Source organism: Strix aluco, chromosome 14 (assembly GCF_031877795.1).
Source record: "Strix aluco isolate bStrAlu1 chromosome 14, bStrAlu1.hap1, whole genome shotgun sequence".
Taxonomy (NCBI): domain Eukaryota; kingdom Metazoa; phylum Chordata; class Aves; order Strigiformes; family Strigidae; genus Strix; species Strix aluco.
Window position 1 is genome coordinate 4,680,011 of NC_133944.1, and position 20,445 is coordinate 4,700,455.

Below are 20,445 nucleotides of genomic sequence, written 5' to 3' on the forward strand. Positions count from 1 at the left end.
ATATAATTCTATTATGTATTAATCATATGTTGAATGCCTGCTTCAAAGCCTGTTACCTCCAGGGTGCACATCAAATGTAGCACAGTTTTCTGAAGATTCAGAAGGAAGACCAACATACGCTCTTTTTTCCCAGAATATATAAATTTTAAAAAGGATTCATTCTTCTCTTCACTTTTCCACCTATAAATGCAAAGTGTGTTCAACTATTTCTAGAATAAATCAAGTATCCATAAATACAATGGACACTTCTAGAATGATGGTTGTATCACAGAAAAACAAATATTCTTTCTCCAGGTGGACAGAGGTCAGCAAAAGGTCACTGTAATATTTACTACACTTAAGGTACTTTTGAGAAAAACTCAAAGAAATAATGATGTTATTTTCTTATCTATCAAAAATTCTTTCCCCCCAGGTAGAACAAACCTTATGTTTAAAACAACAGCATCATAGAAAATGATGATCTGACCAAGCCTGAAAGAGCAGACTACACCTATTCACCTGTTACAGCATCAGCGTTGCCTAGGGACCAGGGAGATACCTGCTTTTCACATTTATGAGACCGCTTGTGCTGTATTCAGCCAACCCAGCTACGTATTATTTCTTCCTCGGTGCACTTCCCATCAAGAGCACTGTTAAGCCTATCTTCTTTCTAAGATGCTGGTTCTCTTCTTTAAATAGAATGAACTTTAAATAGAATAGGCTCAGCTGGATTTTTTTTTTCTTTTTCGTCCACTGCATATTAGGAGCAGAAAGGTTTTACAGGCTTTTCCCTGCATCAATCCACACAGCTCTCACTTATGCTAATGATGGTCACAAGGGAAGGGAAGAAGGCCTTGTTAAATGCTCCTCTTTCATTTTTAGCAGAGACTTTTTCATACCCAAACCAACTTTTCTCATGCTGAAGATTAACATCTGAACATATATGGTTGAGCTTACTGATACTACCTTACTAATAGAAGAAAGTGTGGAAACCATCTACTCATATTACAAGGAATTTATGCAAACTCTCCTATGCCACTAAGACTGCTTCACATGCCAGACCCAGTTACAGTTACCCTAAGCAACAAATTCCTCTTACTGGTTCCCAAATTGTCACGTTTTTGGGGTTTGTCTGGACATGGAATGGGTTCAGAAAAGATGTCCTCTGTAATTGTTGAAGTTGCTATGTGTACCATTTAGGCTCCTTAGTAGCAGGACAGATGAATTCATTCCTTTCTGAACATCGAAGTGGGAGATAAAAGGGGAATTTTATCATGACAGAAAAATTGTTTTGATAGCATTAGCTGTAACATGAATATGCAGAGACCAGTTAATTAACTAGAATGTCTGGAAGATTTAGAGGAATGAAGGGGGAACTGCTCTAGTAGCTTTAGTCTCCTCCCAGGTATAAATAAATGCAAAGTGGCCTCTGTACTGATGGGGAGGGAGCTGGGCAGTGACAAGAGGTTCAGTAGATCAAAGCTATTCATGATTTTTAAATTATTGTCATTAGGAAGTAGAGAAGAGATTTCGTGACTTCTCTTTAGGAAGGCAACTTCCAGAATTTCTTTTCATACATGTATGAAAACTGTATTTTAGTGCTATACAAAGGCGAACTAATGGAAGAAGTTAAAAAAAGAAAAAGAATGCTTCACTTTAAATAGGTCAAAGAACAAAGATTTCCTATATGAAATTCTAGAGAGATCTTGTTCATCTATACAACTACTACTACAGTTACAAATGAATGTTCTGTGGAATCCTAATTTCATGACTTACTACATTTTTATTAACACAAATCTGTTCACTCCCCTATTCTATTGTTTGAGGACTTAGCAATGAACGATATATTCCTGAATACTTTACCAAACATGTCCTTAGAACTCACATGAGCTACAAGTGTACACAGATGAAAAAATAAAATGCCAAGATATCCATTCTGACAAGCAAGGGTTTATACAGGTCTTGACTGGGAGAAAGAAAAAGAAAAAATAAAAAGCCCTTTAAGATGATGCTCTTATTACTCAGGAAATCATTACCTAAAATGATGTAACCTGTTCTAGAACTGATTTTTCTGTGTGTTTCTCCTGCCTTACATGAACACCAAATAGAAATGCATTCAGTTTTTTGAATGCACAGTCTAATTTAGAGATTTTTGTAACACTGTTGGCTCTTTTAAATATTTGGTCACACACATTTTGAATAGTCATCTCCAGTGACTCAGCATCACTTTTGACAACTTGAAGTTGAGCACAATTTTCTGAAAAACCATCAATTCTAGATTTAAAGAACCTAAGTGATAAGAATATTATTACATTCATTAGCAATCAGCTCCAATGGTTATTTGTTCTCTGTTTAAAATCATGATTACCTCTCAACTGTGTATAAATAAGGAAATAATAAATTAGTCTATGAAGCTCATATATAGACAACTTCATAGCGACTGTCACAATGTTTTGGAACCCACTTAGTTCAAGATAAGGTTTAAAACGTATGTTAAATACAATTTGATTATTAAATGGTAGATGGAAATGAGTCACAATTTAGCAGTATTCCTAAATAAGATCGCACTGACTAAGGAAATAATGGATTAACATGGGGCTTTTCAAATCCTTTACACACTTTTCAGAACATCATGAAAACACTATTTTGGTACCTTAATATTGCAAGACTGAACCATATTCTTACCAGGTTAAGACGACAACATGTCTTTGCAGAGAGGTGGAAATTACAATGTAAATGAGACTTTTTCCATGGCAGAGTCTTTGGACTCTTTGATAAAAAGAAGCATATGCATCCAAATGAGAAATCTTGCTTTTTCTGCCCTGAGAGGACATTGCTTCCAAAGAAGATAGTTATTCACTGTGCCAGCTTACAGCTGATCATGACCCATGCTGCCAACAACAGATGTTTTGACAGTGGTTAAGCTTCTTCAGATGGTCTTTGGTGAGCAGTGCCTAGCAGCACCATTTGAAGCATTGAAAGCAACTTGTATCTCTAGAATATTTTAGCAATGAATTTCATCAATTCCCCAAACTTCTGGCATTTTAGGTTGTGCCAACCGATGGGGATGAGATGCCCTAGATTTACAAGCCCCTCCAGCTGAGAGCTGTCTGAAGTTAGCCCAGTTTGAAGACTCTTTTTTGGAAGCAGATAAGAACTCTGCAAGGTTTCACACTGTTCCAGTGGAGGCAGGAGGTACAGATGGAAGTTTACAGGCAGTATTATCTGCAGTGATACAGAATTTGTCTGAATTTTAAAAATGAAATCTCTAGCCAGCATTTTGTTTTCTGTGGAAAACTGGGTGGGGGAAAGGAGAATTTGGGCTGAACACTCCATATTTCAATCCATCTGAACACAATAGGTATTCCAAGTCTGTCAACAAAGTGATGAATGAAGTCCACTGCATGCAGTTTCTTCTACTGTACATACATGATTTTTTTCTCAAACGATCTAGCCTACATCCTCTTTACACAACATTCATTGAGCATAAATATTACTGCTATATCAAGAAGTTATGACACAAGAAGAATCATTTAGAAATCACAGACATAGGTGAACTATCATGATTAATGGTCTCTTTCCTTTTGTGTTTTCCTCCCATAGCTGAAAAATCTTTATATCTTGAACATCCAGGTAAGCACAGAGCTCTCATTACCCTGATAGGGAACAACAAGGTCCTGGGGTCTCCAACCCTATTAGCACAGAAAATTATTTTCCCAAGGTCAAGAAGAAACAATAATAGAAATAAATGCAACCTATTTGACCAATGACAATGGAGTGATCTGAGCCTCCCCATATAGCTCTGTGATGGGAGGTTTCAAAAGGCAGTTTGAGAGAAGATCACTTGCAGCTGGGGTGGCCTGCTTTGAAAACACATGAGATTTAAGAGTATATTGAGAAAACAGATTTAAGCATGTATTGAGACAAACTGTGCTGAACAATGACTGAAGCATGGAGCAACAGATATATGGTTTGGTACTGCACAGATGTGGAAAAGGTCAGGAAAAAAGCAAAGGTATGCTAAATGAATTTACTACTTTCTGCTTAAGGGATACCCATGGTCTCCATCTCCCACGGCCGAGCTCCTTTTGCCAGTGCTCATTTCATCTTTTCTTGAAAGAAAAATATTTGTAATAAAGGAAAATGAAACATTCCTTTTGTAAGTGCCCATTGTGTGCTTATTTCCTGTCTAGAATGTCACAGAGGGAACATTCAGGGCCCTTTCATTTTCTCACCTGTAATTTATGTTTTCCTAACCATACATTCACTGTACACACAGCCTTCTTCAACATGAACACCATTGCAGCCTCAGTTGGGTAAGTTTTGTTGTAAATAGATACATTTGGTCCATTTTATTAATGAGGATAAAGAAGGAGCTAAGGATTTTTATATATCCTGATAATGAATTCTCTCTAAGCTATTAGGAGAAGGTGAATGACAACAAATTTGATGGCAGTGCTCCTCAGTTTATTTGTCTGAGCACCAAGTATTGGGAGGGAGGTCAAGACAGGCCAAGGTACTACACTTGTGCTTTGGGCAGAAAGATGTGCCTGCACACCATGAAGTCTATATACAGTGAATTGAGCCTCTGAGACCTACCTTGTATGGGCTGCAGAGATTACCTGACCATGAACAGCAAATGTGGCCTGTCCCACTGGCACATCATAGTTATTGCACCTGTGAAGACCATCACTGTAATATGGTGACAGAAGGTGAGAAGCATCACGCCTAGCACAAATGCGCTCCATGGTCAGTCTGGGTAGGAGCAGAAAGTCTAATGCACCTATGCATTAGAGTCACTACAGCTGACTCTTGTTGGGATGTCCAGAATTCATACAATTCCTTCACCCTGGTCACAGCTAATGCTGTGGTATGCTTGGAAATCCTTGAGCAGCAGCTTAAGTCCTCCAATTCCAAGCAGAACAAATTTATAATGCAAATAAAGGCAATTCCCAGGAAATACAGGTGACATCAATAAGATAAATAAGCATTTGGTATGATCATTGGTTTATATCAGAAAAGCTTTTCTACAGGGTTGAATGCTTATTAAATCAGGACATGTATGAAGAAAATTAGTTTATTAAGTAACTGTGTTATTCCTCTCTCTTAAGACTGCTTCCCCTTCTTCCATAGCAAATCTCTACATAATATGCTAATACATCTGCATCAAAATTGCCACAGTGAACTCTTCCCAAGGAGAGCAAGCAAGTACACTAGCAATTAATTGGATCCTAACACACATTTCTAGATACAGATTTTTCAACTGAGCTTGCCAGTTCTAGGGGAAATCATTTTAAGGGACAATAAATAGCACTTTATTTCTATACACAGCAGTATGATATACTGTAAGCAGTCACCCTTTCTCCCCTTGGAAGGGAGAAAAATGCTGCGCTGGCAGGTAGCTTGAAACTTATACTATTTCTTGCTTCTGAGTAAGCTCATAATTAGAGTAGAAACATGAGGAACAATTTCAATGGAGCTGTAAACTCCAACAAGAGGGGGGAAAAAAAATCTATTTGAGGTTAGAACAAAATCTTTTTTAATCTAGCTAATGCTACTTTTGTGCTGATGCTGATCATTATATTTATTACTAAACTGTGGGACATTCCAAAGCGTTGACACATGACTTCACTTACCAGAAAAGCAATCACTTTTAGATATTCAGCTTGGTGATTAATATGTAGATACCTGATTTTTAGTGAATTAAACCAGGTTGTATCAATTTGGTGGTCTTTAGGATTTATAATCAAACCCTGATGACATCTGATTAATGCCAGCATAGGCTCTCTGAACCTTACAATACTCTTGTTCCTTTGGAGCTCAGATCATGGCAGGCTGATTACCCCCCTGATTATCTTGAGTAACTGGGGTCACAGGTTAGCTAGCACCACAGAACACATTTAATTCAATCAATTCAGTTAGTGAAGCAGTTGGGAAAAAATTATTCCAATTGCTGTAACACTGCATTAGAAAATTTGCCCAGGATTTCTGTGCTCCAACTGATGAGCATTTTTGCTTAATTTCTAATTTAATATTCTGCTGGGGTTTGCAACTTCAATTACTTGTGATATTTTCACTCATAACATCAGAGGCATTGAGCTTGGAGGGGGAAAGGAACCAGAGTAAGAAGAGCTGCCTGTATTAACCTGTATAATAACCTTTTCTCACAGACACACACACACTTTCATAGCTCAGTTGTGGTTTTTCTGGTTACACACTCTAGTGGTGACTCAGAAAAGTCCTCTTGGTTCTCTCCATTTGTCCCTTTTTTTCACTGCCAGATTTTAGCTCTTTTACTTTTAGTAGATTTTTAATATTGTTTAGCTGAGTATCACTTCATTTGTCTTATAAGCAAAGAGACTCTGATCACTTGTGATATGCCACAGTCCTACACTCAGACAGCCTAGCACCCTTGTGTGTGCTCAGATGGAGTTTGGGGGAGCTCATTAAAGATAACGGCACTGTACTTCAGTCACCTGAAGCAGCAAGTGCTGTGTCTGGGATGAAATATAAAAAAGGACCTCTTACTACTCCCTGAAAGCCTCAAGGCACTTCTCACATGAATACAAATGCCCAGCAGCTCAGTTTGACTCTTGCTAGTTAGTTTTGCATCCTATATAACAATCCCGAGTCTGCTGATGTACAGATATTCTTTACTGCGAGTCCTGAGGCTAGTGCCACAGCCACAGACTCTGACTTCTGACCCAGAGGTGGGTTGGTTATCAGAGTTTCAATGGTCTAATGATGATGGAGAGCTTTCTTTACACTTCAGAATGAGTCAGTGCACATCACTCCTTTACTCCCACACCAATCAAGACATTGGGCCACAGTTGCACAAAGTCCTCACCAGCCATGATACTTAAACTTCTTTCTGCTATGTATGGGATCCAAGTGCTGTCCCAATCATTGTTAACTGCAGCCCATAAAACAGAATGATACCGTAACTGTAGCTCTCTAGTATAGTATTACCACTGCTTGTAACAGACCATGTTTTGAGTTTGCAAGGCCTCAAACCTCAGGACGGAGTTTTGTCAGCCTTGCTCTGCCTGAACGTTCTTTGAGTTGCCTGCAGCTTTGTTTTACTGGGTTTCGCTGTAACAGTATTTGACTAATTTATTTTTACTCTTTTATCTTTGTACAGTACCACCAAAGTTTTGTAACTCTCACCTAATGATGTAGTACAGAGAAATAGAGGCCTTGTATGATAAAAGAGGCCTCGCAAAGTGGTGACACAGGATGCAGTACAGAGAAGTACAATCATGGGGTAGCAAGACATGAAGCAGAGACTTGTCACTGGAGACCCCATGGCTATAAACAACTCACCAATGTTTAGTTAAAGAAATGCAGACCTGGACAAAACTGATTTTAGGGGCAACAAAGGAAAAGTATCTAACAAATGTAAAAGACATCATATATAGTAAATTTGGATGCAACATGGAGCTTCAGGCCAATGAAGAGAGAGCAACATGTAAAAGCACGTTAGTAAATACATAAAAATGACCCCAAATGATCCCAAAGGGAGGAAGAAGAAATGATCAACATGAGCATCACGCTTGTCCTGACAAAGGACTCCAGGTGCTGACAGCTTACCATAATATCCCTACCACAAACACTGGAATGAAACCACCAACTTTACGACCCAGAGGAACCATGAAACAGGGCGAATAACAGCAGGAAAAAAGGTAGAAGGAAGAAGGATGTGTACAACAATTTTATAACTGTAATATTATCATTATTGAAAATTTTTCTGAATAGGAGAATTTTTTTTTTTTTCTGCAATAATTCAATCTGGATTAATAATGATTCTTGGATTAGAATGGACTTGGATTATTTTTCAATTTTACTAACAATAAATTCTTGGCTTTATATATAAGGTGGGCTTCCCCTTTACCCATCAACAAGATTTTGAGTGTAATAATACAACACCAGGGTTAGTCATTATTTGCAATGCTTCTTTAGAAATTAAAATAACTTTCCTGAGTAGGATTCTTTAATAAAGCAAATGAAGTCTTACACCTCCATTTTCCCTGCAAGCAGCAGAAAGTTGCAATTTAATCTTCTGCTTGCCCATGGAGAGGATCCATTTTCTGTATGTTCCTTTGGGGTTCTTTGGAATGAAAAATGCTCTATAGTTATAAAACATTCTCTTAATGAAACTCGCTCTGAACTAACTTTGGAATTGATGAATCTCCTCCTAAGCCCCAGTGTACATTTGCCCACGGCACAAAGTCTGACACAGCTGTCAGATTCCCTTACCTTAAGAGAAACCCAAAATAGGAACTGCAGGATAATTGCAGGTCAGAAGTTAGGTGTATTAGCAGAGAGATGTGGACAAGATCACAGTGTGCCTAAATGGGACATAAAGCTCCCCATCCAGTGCTTACAGACTCTCATTTGTGTATGAAATATCCTCAGCCTGCTCTATAACAAAATTCAAAACAAATAAAAACACCCAAATGATATAATCAAATTCTCCATATTAAACACAAAACCACATGTGTAGAAGAAAACAAACAGCAGCAAAACCCGATCCCATCAAAATGCTCAAAATATATACACTCTTCTCCTGTGGTGAGGATGAAAGAAGAAGAAACCACATATAGCAGATGTTAGTTTTGTCACTTACTCTGCTACTGGAGAAGAATCGTGGACAATAAAGGCAATTTAATGTTGTGAAAACAGCAAAACTGTGTTGAGATGTGTAAGAAGTAGCACTGTGTGCAAGACAGAAGCAGGAGTTCTTCCATCTGCTCAGCACTGGGGAGCCCCAGCTGTATTATAGCACCCGATTCCTGCCCACAGCGTGGAAGGCGAAGAGCAATTGGAGAGGCAGATGTCTAAAGCTCATGGTCTTGAACAAATCTGCATAGAAAATGTATACAGGGTTGTTGTAGATAAAAGGATTATCTGTGCATCACCTTCATAGTGGACAAGGCAAATAAGTGATGGGCTTCAGTGGGGCCAAGGAAAATTCTCATCAGAAAAGAGGCAAAACTTACTCCTAGTGGGGTAACTGAAGTGTGCTGTAGTAGATTGCTGGGAGATCACAGAGACTGTATCTTCAAAGCTCTTGAAGGAAAAATAAGCAAATACTGGAAATTATACAAAAAGGAGGGAGGGACTTGAGGATATTTTGAGAACCCTTCCCCTGCAGATTTCATGGTAAGCCTAAATCCAATAATCTATATGGAACAGAAAGGGGAACTAAACACTTTTACATAGTTTTCTAACATTTTTAAGGTCCATGGTCCTCATTAACTTCCATGAAGCTCACTGGATTGCCAAAACATGTTTTTTCTGTGGCCAAAAACATGTGATAGGAAGGAGTTCCCTAACTGAGATTCCAGTCTCAAACTCACCATCATACTAGACTCTTCAATTACGCTGGATTTGGTGCTGACAGCTAGAGATACAGAGTGTAACTACAAAATCACATTTGCCCTCCTTACTGCAGATAAAAGATGAAAATTATGCCTCTGGCATTTTCTTTCCTAGCTGGTCATATTCTCTTTTGGCAACAAAGCGTAAGGGAAAAGGAGAGGAAAATAATTATGATCTCAGCTTTGGGAAGGATTAAGAGGGAACAACAACGGCAGAACTAGATACCCAAATTTAATTGTTTTGAGACTGTCTGCAACATGGCCACTATAAAAAAAAAAAAAAACCTGCTCCAGTTACAACTCCATTCTTACTAGTGAATTAACAACTCCTTCCTAGCAGTCCCACAAGAACAAACTGCTCCTGTCACTGCAGAGAAGGTTTCTAACGAAAATCATGCTTTTTTACAAATCTCAACCATTACTTCATCATTTTCCTGAATTGTCTGGCAAAGAGGTATTTAAAGGCCTGCATTTAAATTCCAGAGCAGCTATGAAATGAAGAAAGCAGATTGATTCACATTCTGTTCCACTACTCTCTTTGCCAAAGTGATTTTTCTCAGAGGAAAAAAAAAAAACAACCCTAAAAAACCACAATCTGAGCCTGAGAATTCTGTTGTCAACTTCAAACCACCAAAAATTTTTACAGCTTGCTTACAATATAAACCCTTAGAAATAGGGTTTATGGAAGAAACACTGCCAGAAGCCCTAGGGGATATTATCCACTCGTTTCTCACATGGAATTAGTGCAAAATATCACCCTTACATTGCCCACAAACCTTGCCAACAAATAAGAATGGCGATAGGCTGAGAGCACACTGTCTGGGATTTTTATATTAATTTTTTTCCATGGCAACGTGTCTGTTTCATGTGCTTTTAAGCCTCCATAATTTTATTCCATCTAATCTCTGCACTGTCTTGTTTTGTTTGTTTACCACTTCCAGGGAGCACCTGCCATGCTCCTAGGCTGAAGCAAGACAAATAAAACACATCTACATGAGTGGTCGGGGCCAGCTGACATGTGTTCCTTAGCTGCAAATTTCTCTACAATTACACCCAACCTTCTCACCTCTCCCACTTACCAGTCATTATTTGTCCCTTCCTTGGTTTTTCCCAACTTGTTGCTAAGAAATTGCATAGCCTCCACTAGTATCGTAAATGCCAAGCAAAAAGATTAAATGCAGCTGTGTGCCACCTCATTCTGTCAGAGAGAACAGATAGTGTCCTCAGAGTCCACCTGCCAGTCTTCAACATAGATGGCAAGGGAGTTTTCCAATCAGATCCTGGGTGTTCCAGTGCCTAGGTTTTGCTGAATAGCCTTGAAAAGATGGGATTTAAATTGTATTGAGGATATTAGTCTAAAGTGAATGAAGTGGAGAGTATACTTCTCGTTTATATCCCTAGAGTGATAAATGTGAGAGTGTAATTTTTTTTTCTAAGGCAAAGAAAATGGGAAACCAACACGGATTTCAGACACATGAGAAATAGCTTATGAATTTAGATGATAGTTCAGCAGAAATAAATTGTACATCTGTTCATTCATTTTAATAAAGCAGGGAAATGACACACTGCTGGAGCCCTTTGAGAACGCTGGTATTTTTAAATTATGATCCTATAATAGTAGCATTAACATTTGTAATGCTGCCCATACTTTATGAATTTAAGAAAAATAAATTTATGGAATAAGTGAGCTTCAACCTATAGTCTGGACTCTGGGCATTTAAAAGTGAGTAAGGTGTTTCCTGAATACTTACAAATTAGCCCAGGAAAGACGTTACAATAGCTTTACTATGTAACACAGATAACCTTCTGTGTAAGTGTTGACAAACCATGCTTATTATTTCTGAATAAATAATTCAGATGTGCAACATGTAGCTGAATGCATTTATTTCTGCTGACTAGTACCTAGTGTTTGCATTTATAGGCAGCTACAGTCTAGTACTTCCCTTTGAAAGTAGTCTTTTAAAGAAATGAACTAGATGCTTTTCTTGGCTGTATGTATGCGTGGAAACATGTACTACCTTCTGCTGAATTCAGGCAGGAGTATTACCTTTCTCTTGTATCTCCCATAACAGAAAAATGAGAAACGGAAAAAGTTATGAGCTGAGTACAACTGCTTCGTTGTTTCTACTTTACCATTATTTACGAAGATGACATACAAATTTAAGAAATAAACAAGTGAGACTGCAGGGGATGTCACATTTTAAAAGCTTATGTTTTGATTTTTCAAACTGATCACCATGGGAAATAATAAACTAAGAGTTCAATAATAGCTGTCATGTTTCCTTTAAAAGCACAATTAGCAAGATCATTAAAATTCCCTTTTAATCGACCACATTAAAGCAATTGCTACTAGACTAAAGAGAATCTAAAACTGATTAGTTGCTCACGTATAGTCTCATTGATCAACGGAGATAATCCTCATTCAAGAAAAGGGAAAACAGGCAACCCTGACATCCTTGAAAAGTGGTGAAGTTCAGCTGAAATCACATGTCAGAATCCGAGACCTCTTTTTGCAATCCACCCTACACTATTTCCTACTAACATGTCAAAAGAGTCAAGAGTGCATGCTTAAATATTTAATCTTCCTAAAGCAAAGACTTCACAGAGGTTATGCTGGAACCCAATATTGCTAAAAGGTACCTTTCTGCCAACATCTATATCTGTGTCTACCAGCACGTGAGTGTGTTCGTGTGCTCTGTATTGTTCACCCCAGCTCTACCAGGCAGTTCAAAAACAATCTCAACAGGCAGTCTAGGTAAACAAGACTTACTGTAATTTGGTTCTCTCGTGAATACAGAAGAACTCAAGAAAAGAAATACCTCTGGGACACAGAAGACCCCTAGGGGAACACTTACCATTGACAGAAACCGTACAGATTTATTGATTGGAACTGCATTTTAATCATATGGCTGGAGGAAAGAAAACAGTTCCTAGAGACTGCCAGTGAGCCCCAGCATGGGGCATGATAAAACTGTTTCTGCCATTAATACCAGGCAGTGGCTATGTTAAAGGACATTAAAGAGTTCAACATCTGCAGGCAAAGTTGAATTTATTTACTCATGGCTTCAATTATTATTTAAGATGGCAAACTTGAAAAGGTCAGAGCTGCTAACTTAGAAAGCATGCCCTTCATTTGTCTTCAAATATACACTTTTTTCTTAGTGTAGTTCAACACTGAATCAATTAATCAGGTAGTGTTCTCTGTTTTCAAATGCTAGTTGTGTTACTTTCAAGTAGACAAGTAAAACCAAACCCAATTTCATTTTTGTTATAATCCATATTAGAAAATGCAATTTTAGGACAATAAAACACCTGGTCCTCAGTTTAGGTAGGCAAACATCTGCGGGTCTGTGTTTCTATGTATATAGATATGCATATGTATAAAATCCAGATTTAAATTATAGTCTAATCCTGCATTCACATCTCCACAGAGCACTCTGTTTGGATGGGAGCCATAGTTTGGATACAGGCAGCTAGGAATAAACGATTCTATAGATAAATCTTCTTCTTTGATATTATTTCAGCAAAAGACAACTGTTGGTTTAGATTTAAGCTTATTTAGCAGGATTGATTTTTCTTATGTATCTTTTGAAAGTTTCTCACATAACTCCTTAGATTTTACAAACTTTTTTTGAGCTAAAAGATTGCTTTCAACCCTTTAAACTTGTTGAGGACAGCAGCATTCTCCTTACCATCAGTCTTCTAAATGAAGAAAAATCATCGACCTAAGAACATCTGACAGTACTACACAACGTATGGGCACTGCTGGCCTCAGTGACTGAAGGCAGTCAAAACAAATGAGCTGAGGAGGAGGAAATAAAACATAAAAGAAAAAAAATGAGATGATGTGTGGAAGCAGACAGTGATGGTACTCGATTTATAGAAGGCAGGCAAAGACTGTACATGGACTTTTGTGAGTCACAGGCAAACAGTCAGTTTAAGTCATGAAAACAGAAAGGTGTTTCCCAAGGGGAACAGGCAGTGAGGGTTGAAGAAGAGTTCACTGGGGGACAGCATCAAGGAATGGAAAAAATAAGATCTTCCAGAAATAAAACTAAAGGGGCAAAATCATGGGGACAGAAAGAGGATCATGAGATGACAAAGGTCAGAAACATAGCTTTTTATGAAATACTAGAAGAAGAGTTTTCCATATAAAAATACAGTGAGGAAAGTTATGAAAATAAGAACAGAGCTAAAGGGGATGTCACACTCAGCAAAAAGGAGTCAATGGATATATCGCTGAAAGTAGTCTTGGTAGGTCTGAAGCAGGAACTGGAAACAAGAGCAGAGAGGCATCTAAGGAATGTTAGATGTTCAGGCTCTGAGATTCAAATAACAGACTCAAGGAATCTGGAGAGGAAGGAAAAATTAAAGTTAATTATTAAAATTCAGAGAAGGTTCCTTACAGGCTGGTGACTAAATAGTACAGTTGAAAAGGAAAAAAAAAAAAAAAAAGATAAGAGTTTGGTTTGGTTGGGGGGTTTTGTTTTGTTTTTTAAAAACATGATGAAGCAGGCAGAAAGGATTCTGAACTATGATGCAAAAAGATAATGATAAATTTTAGCACTGGACAAATTAAATATCAAGAAGACTAGACAAGTCAGTAGCTGGAAGAAATCTACAATAAGCAGGGAACAAAAACATCTCTATAAAAGCTGCATCAAGCTATGTGGAAGAGGAAAACAGGAGTTAGAACACAAACTCAGAAGGACTGGCCATAGATCAATGGCGTTGGAGGGAAACACAGGGTAACGTAACCAATTGGGATTCGGGGATTTTTCATTATGGGGTGAAATTCTAGATTGGGAAAGTGAGGATAACGTCAATATTCTGTAGTGTTGGGATTATACTTTTTATTATGACATATGGACTGGGAACTCAGGGGAAAACATTTGTAAAAACAAATAAATATTAAGTGACTGTTAGACAGCCGGCTAGAGAAAGGGCTACCCTTTAAGCAAATAAGCATCTGGGACTCTAAGGCAAACAAGTCCTGGAAATAAGCCAAAGTAGAAAGTACAAGGGTATGAATAAATTACACTCCTGAACCATTTTCCTCAACAGAGACTATAACTGCAAAGAGTTCTGTATGAATCCCCTAATCTGTTTTTTTCTTCAATGTAGCAACACCGTTTTCATTCCAGTAAGTTCAAGAGACGATCAGCCCTATAGAATTTTATTGCTTTCCAAATGAGTCTCTTTCATAGGCACTTACTAACAATTTTACTTGAATAAATGTACAGCTCCTTTTAGCATGTTGATTTTTATCGGTTCACTATTTTAATGTTTCAGAGCAGAAGGAAAAAAGATATTTTGTCTAAATAATCCTGACATTTTGATTCGTATGCACAGATGGTTAGCAAATTTTGTAGTAGCCAAATCAGTTTTAGTGTTGCTGACAAAAATCTTAAAATCTCACTTGTCAGTGAAGAAATTGATAAACTGATCACAAAACGCATTTCCACTCTACTGGAATGACCTACGCAGTCATATAACTATTATTTTTGTATGAATATACTTCAGCTTTACAAATCCCTTCTGCTCATATAAACTGCAACTATGATACCAGCTCACACATATTGTGTAATTGCTACTAAATAGGGTTTTGTCTGGTGCAAATTGAATATGTTAAGATCTATAGTGTGTTATCTTGTTTAATCCTACTTTTAAAATAGAACTCCTACAGATGCTAGAGGCATATTAACAGTGTGGGTTCCTTAACTCATGGGATTAGAGTGATATTTTGCTACACATCTAACAATTCCTCTATTTATTACTCCTGAAATCAGCTGTGCTGTGTCAGACAAGGAGATTTAGAGTTCTTGGTATTTCTGTTAAGATTCCACATTCCACGTGTGAGGAACTGAAACCCTTTATGTACATAAAAATACATAGAAAATTTTTGCTGGCTGCACCACAAAGGTAATCTGGTCATCTATTCCCCACTACCTGCCCATCAATTTACATATTGTCTAGGCTGAATGAGATAACAATGATTTAGGGGCCACTCTGCAATGAATACCAATGTTTGTAACCACAGTGTTTCCATGCAGAATTTAGGATTTCAGTCAACTGAAATACATAGTCAAATGAGGTCTCACAATAAAGAACTCAGAAGTTAATTTGAGAAAAGAGATTGATGTATTCTTTCATATCTTGATCTGAAAATAATTGTGTGAAGTGTCTTTGAAGTCTAGGTGTTGCCTGCCTGCACTCACTGTTGAAGGTGGAAGACCTTGGACAGGTAATGAGGTACAACAGGCTATAAACCACTCTTGGAGAAGAGTGGAAAAAAAGGACATTAAAAAATTAAATTATTTTCTCATGCAAAAAAAAATTATTTGCTTGGGCAAAAGTCTCCAATCTTCAAATCTACCTTACCATTGAAATCTCTAGAAAGCAGTTCTAATTTGATTTGAAGGCAACTGCAAAATTCCAGCTGGAGAGAAAAAGTTTAATTGGAAAATCACATAGCCATTCCTAGCAATGACTGCTAATAATTATGTTTATACAGCTTCCCTGAATAAGTGGTCCAAGACTAGGTCTGGAGACATTACATTATCTTTGTTTAGCTTGTGCTTCTCTCAAGAGCCTTTGTTTGAACCTTCCTTCCTCTTTAATTCTACTATCCGGTTACTTACCCAAACGTATTTGTGCTAGATATAGTCAAAACTCTTACTGCTACTGTTTGCTTTGTAATTCAGACCTTAATATCTATGGAAAAGTTCACACTTCATAGACCACATTGAGGAAGCATATTAACCTTCACTTCTTGTAGAAGAGAGCAATAAATTGTGGGTTTATGGCTTTTTTGTTGCTCGCAGTGTTTGGATATTTGCTGTTAGCAGAAGCAGATGGAAGAAGTCTTCAGAGGATAGTCAGCATTGGAATGGTTTTGTGGTGAGAATTTACCAGCTGTAGTGAAAATTGCTGTTATTACCACTGAGTTGCTGCTGACCTTCCAAGCATAACCAAAGGGTTACAAAAGGCAAGGACTCACACAGAAGTTTGCATCAGGATTGCTCAGATCAGCTGATCATAACAAATCAAGGAAACTAAACAAAGGGCAGGCAAGGAACAGAAAATGAGAAAAGGACTGGCAAAAATACAAGTTTACTATGTGAGCTGACTCGGAGAGCAAGAATGCTGGGAAAAAAATCAGATCTGGAGAAGCAGTGAAGTGCTTTTGTGTTCCTCCCCGATTTCACACTGTTGAATGATCATTTCTATTCATAGAACCTTTTCTGTACTTATACAAGTGTTTCTCAGCTGCTTTCATATTATAAAGCAGGCACTCTGTTGTTTTATGCACCACTGAAATGTGTTTATCTGGAGATTAAATAGACAACTTCATGTATTTCATGACCTTGGTGGAGAGAAACAAAGCAATGAACTCACCCCTCACAAGCAAAGATAAATGTAGAAGTCTGCTGCCTACTGCTATGCAGTGTATCCAACTCTAATTATGTGATAAGTGGATGGACTCAGTGTTAAACATATTTTGCAAAAGTTCCTGAACAAAGTGCTTACACTGGTTATGCAGATAGCTTGTTGAAAGCCACATGAATACAAATTATTATGCACACAGTATGAATCTGGATGAGTACAGGAAACACTGGTCTTCCAAGCCCTGTTTTTTGCTGAACAGTCCTCTATTTCAGTAATGCACAGAATAAGCGTGTTTGTTTTTCTTTCCCTCCCTAAAATTATTCTGTTTTTACTTGTAATGCTACAGCAGAGTATTTGTTTTTAAGGTCATTGGTAATTCAATCCTGAGTGGTGCTGAGCATTTCTCATCATATGAGTAACCTCAAAGCAGCTAATTCTGATAAGAACTGACACACGATATTGAAGAAGAACAAAAAATAACAAAAAGGTAATTTCATTATCCAGATAGCCAGACTGTTTAAATAAGTCTTCCAGATGTCCTTAGTGTGGTTATCAGCACAACACAACTCAGAAATATTAACAAACATTCTTCTTGATCACAGGCATTTTTCTAAGTTATTTGAAAGTGGTTAGGTTTAGAAGATAGACATTTGGGATCCTAATTGCCCTGAGAATCAAAGCAATCTATGCTCCTAAAACCAGCTTTTCAAACTCCAGTGGGAATTAGATGTCTTTACACCTATTTTTTAAGTCCAATAAGCTCTTTTTACCTTTGACATCAAAATTATTTCAGGAAAAAAAAAAAAGAGGTCTAAACACTTATGTTATTTAGGTACCTTGATTCCTGAACTGCTTATGGGATTTCGTTCTGTAGCTCATGACAACTAAGAAACCTTTGAGGGCCTTGGACTTTAACTGAGAGTAGTGACCAATTATTAAACATGAAGAAATGGTACAGTTAATAGAACTTTACTGAAAATTTCAAATATTGTGTTATTTTTGCACTGAGAACTGCATGTTCACAGTCTTCATTTAGAAAATAAAATATTTATGACCATTTAGATGCTTGTTTCCTTTCACATGGATTTAATAAATAGCTTTTCATTTGCCTAATAGACACTCTCTAAACTAAATTAATAGATACCTTGCAAAGGGACTCTAGTAGAAACACATATACATCTACATCTTTGCCTCAGCTTAAACATAAAACATGAGCCAGTTATGGGACAACTTGATCTCCTGTTTTCACCGACACTGCTAGGTTAATCTTTGTGGGAAAAAACATGAGTATCACAGGTTTAACACAAGAGTTATTTATTTATTTTAAGAAACAGACAATATATCCTGAGTTGCAAAGTTGTCTCCTTCATGCATGGTCTTGATTATACAAGAATAAAAAAGGTATTAGGGGCATACTCTGTCCTCCATATCTATGAGGACAACAGAAGAAGTAATGATTTTAAGTTCTAGCAAAGGAAATTCAGATTATGCTATGCAGAAATTTTCATTGTTAAGAGCTGTGCAGGAACAGATTGAGGAGCCTTTTGATTTTCAATCTCTGGATGTTTTAAGAATAGGCAAGACAGGTATCTTACAAGAATGACATAGGAATACTGCCTTGATCCCGTTTCCTCTATTTTCCATGACCAGAGAAATTATCTTTGAATTTTGCCTTTCACAGATGAAAAATATACCAAGTAATGTCTTTCATTTGTTTTCAAGGAGGCTCTTGGGCACCTGGAGCTTCAGATATGTCAAATGTGTTAGTGAACTGCTACAAGAGTGGAAGTAAAGCTGAGTGAAAAGGTCAGTGCAAATATTTATCTGTGTAGGGGGGTTCTAAAGGGTAAGATAGGCTTCAGGAGCCTTGCTAGCTGTATTTACAGCTCTAGAAAAACCAAGGATGGCCAAAGAGCTCATCTCTGGTGATCCCTAGCCATCATGAAGCTCTTCATTATGCCAAAGTTTACTAACAGCTGTAGAGGCTTTGTCCTGCTCTGTTGAGTTTCTGTATGAATTCTGCTTTCTCTTCATGTAAATTGTCTCATGGTCCAAAAATGGGAGCCAAATGAAAATTCCAATATGCATTTTGTTCATGTGATTTTGCTAAAATGGTTTTGTCCATTCCACAAAACTATTTCTCGTGACAAAGCAGTACTGGGGACAGTTTGCTCCAATCTGAACAGGTTGCTAGAATTTAAGACTGGTTCCCATAACATTCAGGCCATAGCACAGCTCCATTTCTTAATTATTAGCCTGGTAGTGGCTTCTTATCTGTTCAGATAGTCTTACTGCTGCTCAAGTATGTCAGCTCAATTGTCTGGCCTTCCAACATCCAGCATGAGAGAACAGTACATGAAATGGGAAAAAGCCAACTCAGCTTGTTCTCACCACCTTGCCGAGCCACGCTGGCAGCTCCTGCTAGTCTTTTTCCTCTGCTCAGTCTGGTTTACACACTGACTTCCCTCCCAAGAGGAGAGTGAAAGAGGGCTGGTACCCTGGCTGTGTCCCTGATCTGTGCGTTAGGACAGCACTCTTCTGCTCAGTTTTGCACACAACTCCTGGTCCTCACTAGTGATTTCTCCAAATCAGATGTAATGGTCTAGAGGAGGGAGTTGCAGGGGAATCACCTACCATTAAAAGAATTGTTAGTGTCCAAAGGTAGAGTCCAGCTCACTGGCAAGACCCACAGAGAAAGGAATAAGATCAATTAAGAGTCACAAAAGGCAACATTTTCCCTGTAAAACAAGATAAGAAGGACCAGGGTTGACTTTCAGATCACAGAAGAAGGGGAGGTAGGATTTCTTGTTGTTTTTAAATGTGCAAACTGAACAGATAGGTCTAGTCTGTGTTGGTAAGGTATGTCTAGCATGGGAAATAACAATCTCATGTCTAAGAGAGAAATTTTTGTAAAAGAACTATGGAAAAGAGAGCCAGAAGGAACCTTAAAAGTGCTTTTAGCTTAGTATTTGGTCCTCAATACAATTCAAACAATACCAGGAATCAAGACAGGTACTCTCAAAGCTACAAGCGTGTCTCTCAACAGTCTGAGCTGAAAAATAAATCTTTCCAGATGGTGCTCTGAAAGTCTCATATCCTCTTTGAACCATGAGCAGACGGAGATACATATTGTACTCCAGGGGCTGTTTTACCCCAGTGGGTAGCACAACTGAATCAGAAGACAGTGCTGGAAAGTCATCATAAATCATGGTGACAAGCAACCTATTCACTTACAGGTCTCTATAGGAATTGATGAATCATTTATTAAAGCACACATTAGTCATTTATTACTCTTTTATTAACCATTTATCAGTAGGTATTCAAAATGTGAGCAAACCATATTTTTCACTTAAGACTCACAGCCTCACTAGTATATCTCAAATTTCACTGTGGTGATGTTTTGTCAAATTACACAAATTTTATTCTGTTCACAGAAGGCAGGCTTCTTTATTTAACTGGAAAATTAATTTCTAAAAACATATATTAAAAAAAATCTAAACTAGGAAAAATATTCTCCCAACACTTACTCTCCCTGATGTGACAGAATTCTTTTCTATTTTACATTGCTTTGTCCCAGAAATGAATGAAATTGAAGGTGAGGATGGAAATAGCAGAAAGAGAAATTGTCTCCAGAATGAGATTGTTCCCTGGCCAAACAAAGTCTCTCTTCCTTATATGAACTAAGAGCACTCTGACA

At 37.7% G+C, this 20,445-nt stretch overlaps 1 protein-coding gene across 4 annotated transcripts in view; it reads right to left on the reverse strand.

The window, feature by feature from the left end:
* Positions 1–20,445, reverse strand: part of CDH13 (cadherin 13) — a 516,496-nt gene that overhangs the window by 75,473 nt on the left and 420,578 nt on the right. Inside the window, exon 10 of one of the 4 annotated variants that reach the window (XM_074839585.1) lies at positions 13,587–13,709. The exons of the other annotated variants lie outside the window; for them this stretch is intronic. Coding sequence (XP_074695686.1) covers positions 13,701–13,709 — 9 coding nt within the window. The 3' untranslated portion in view covers positions 13,587–13,700. Of the gene's footprint in view, positions 1–13,586; positions 13,710–20,445 lie in introns of those variants that run through there. 4 annotated transcript variants of the gene reach the window in all.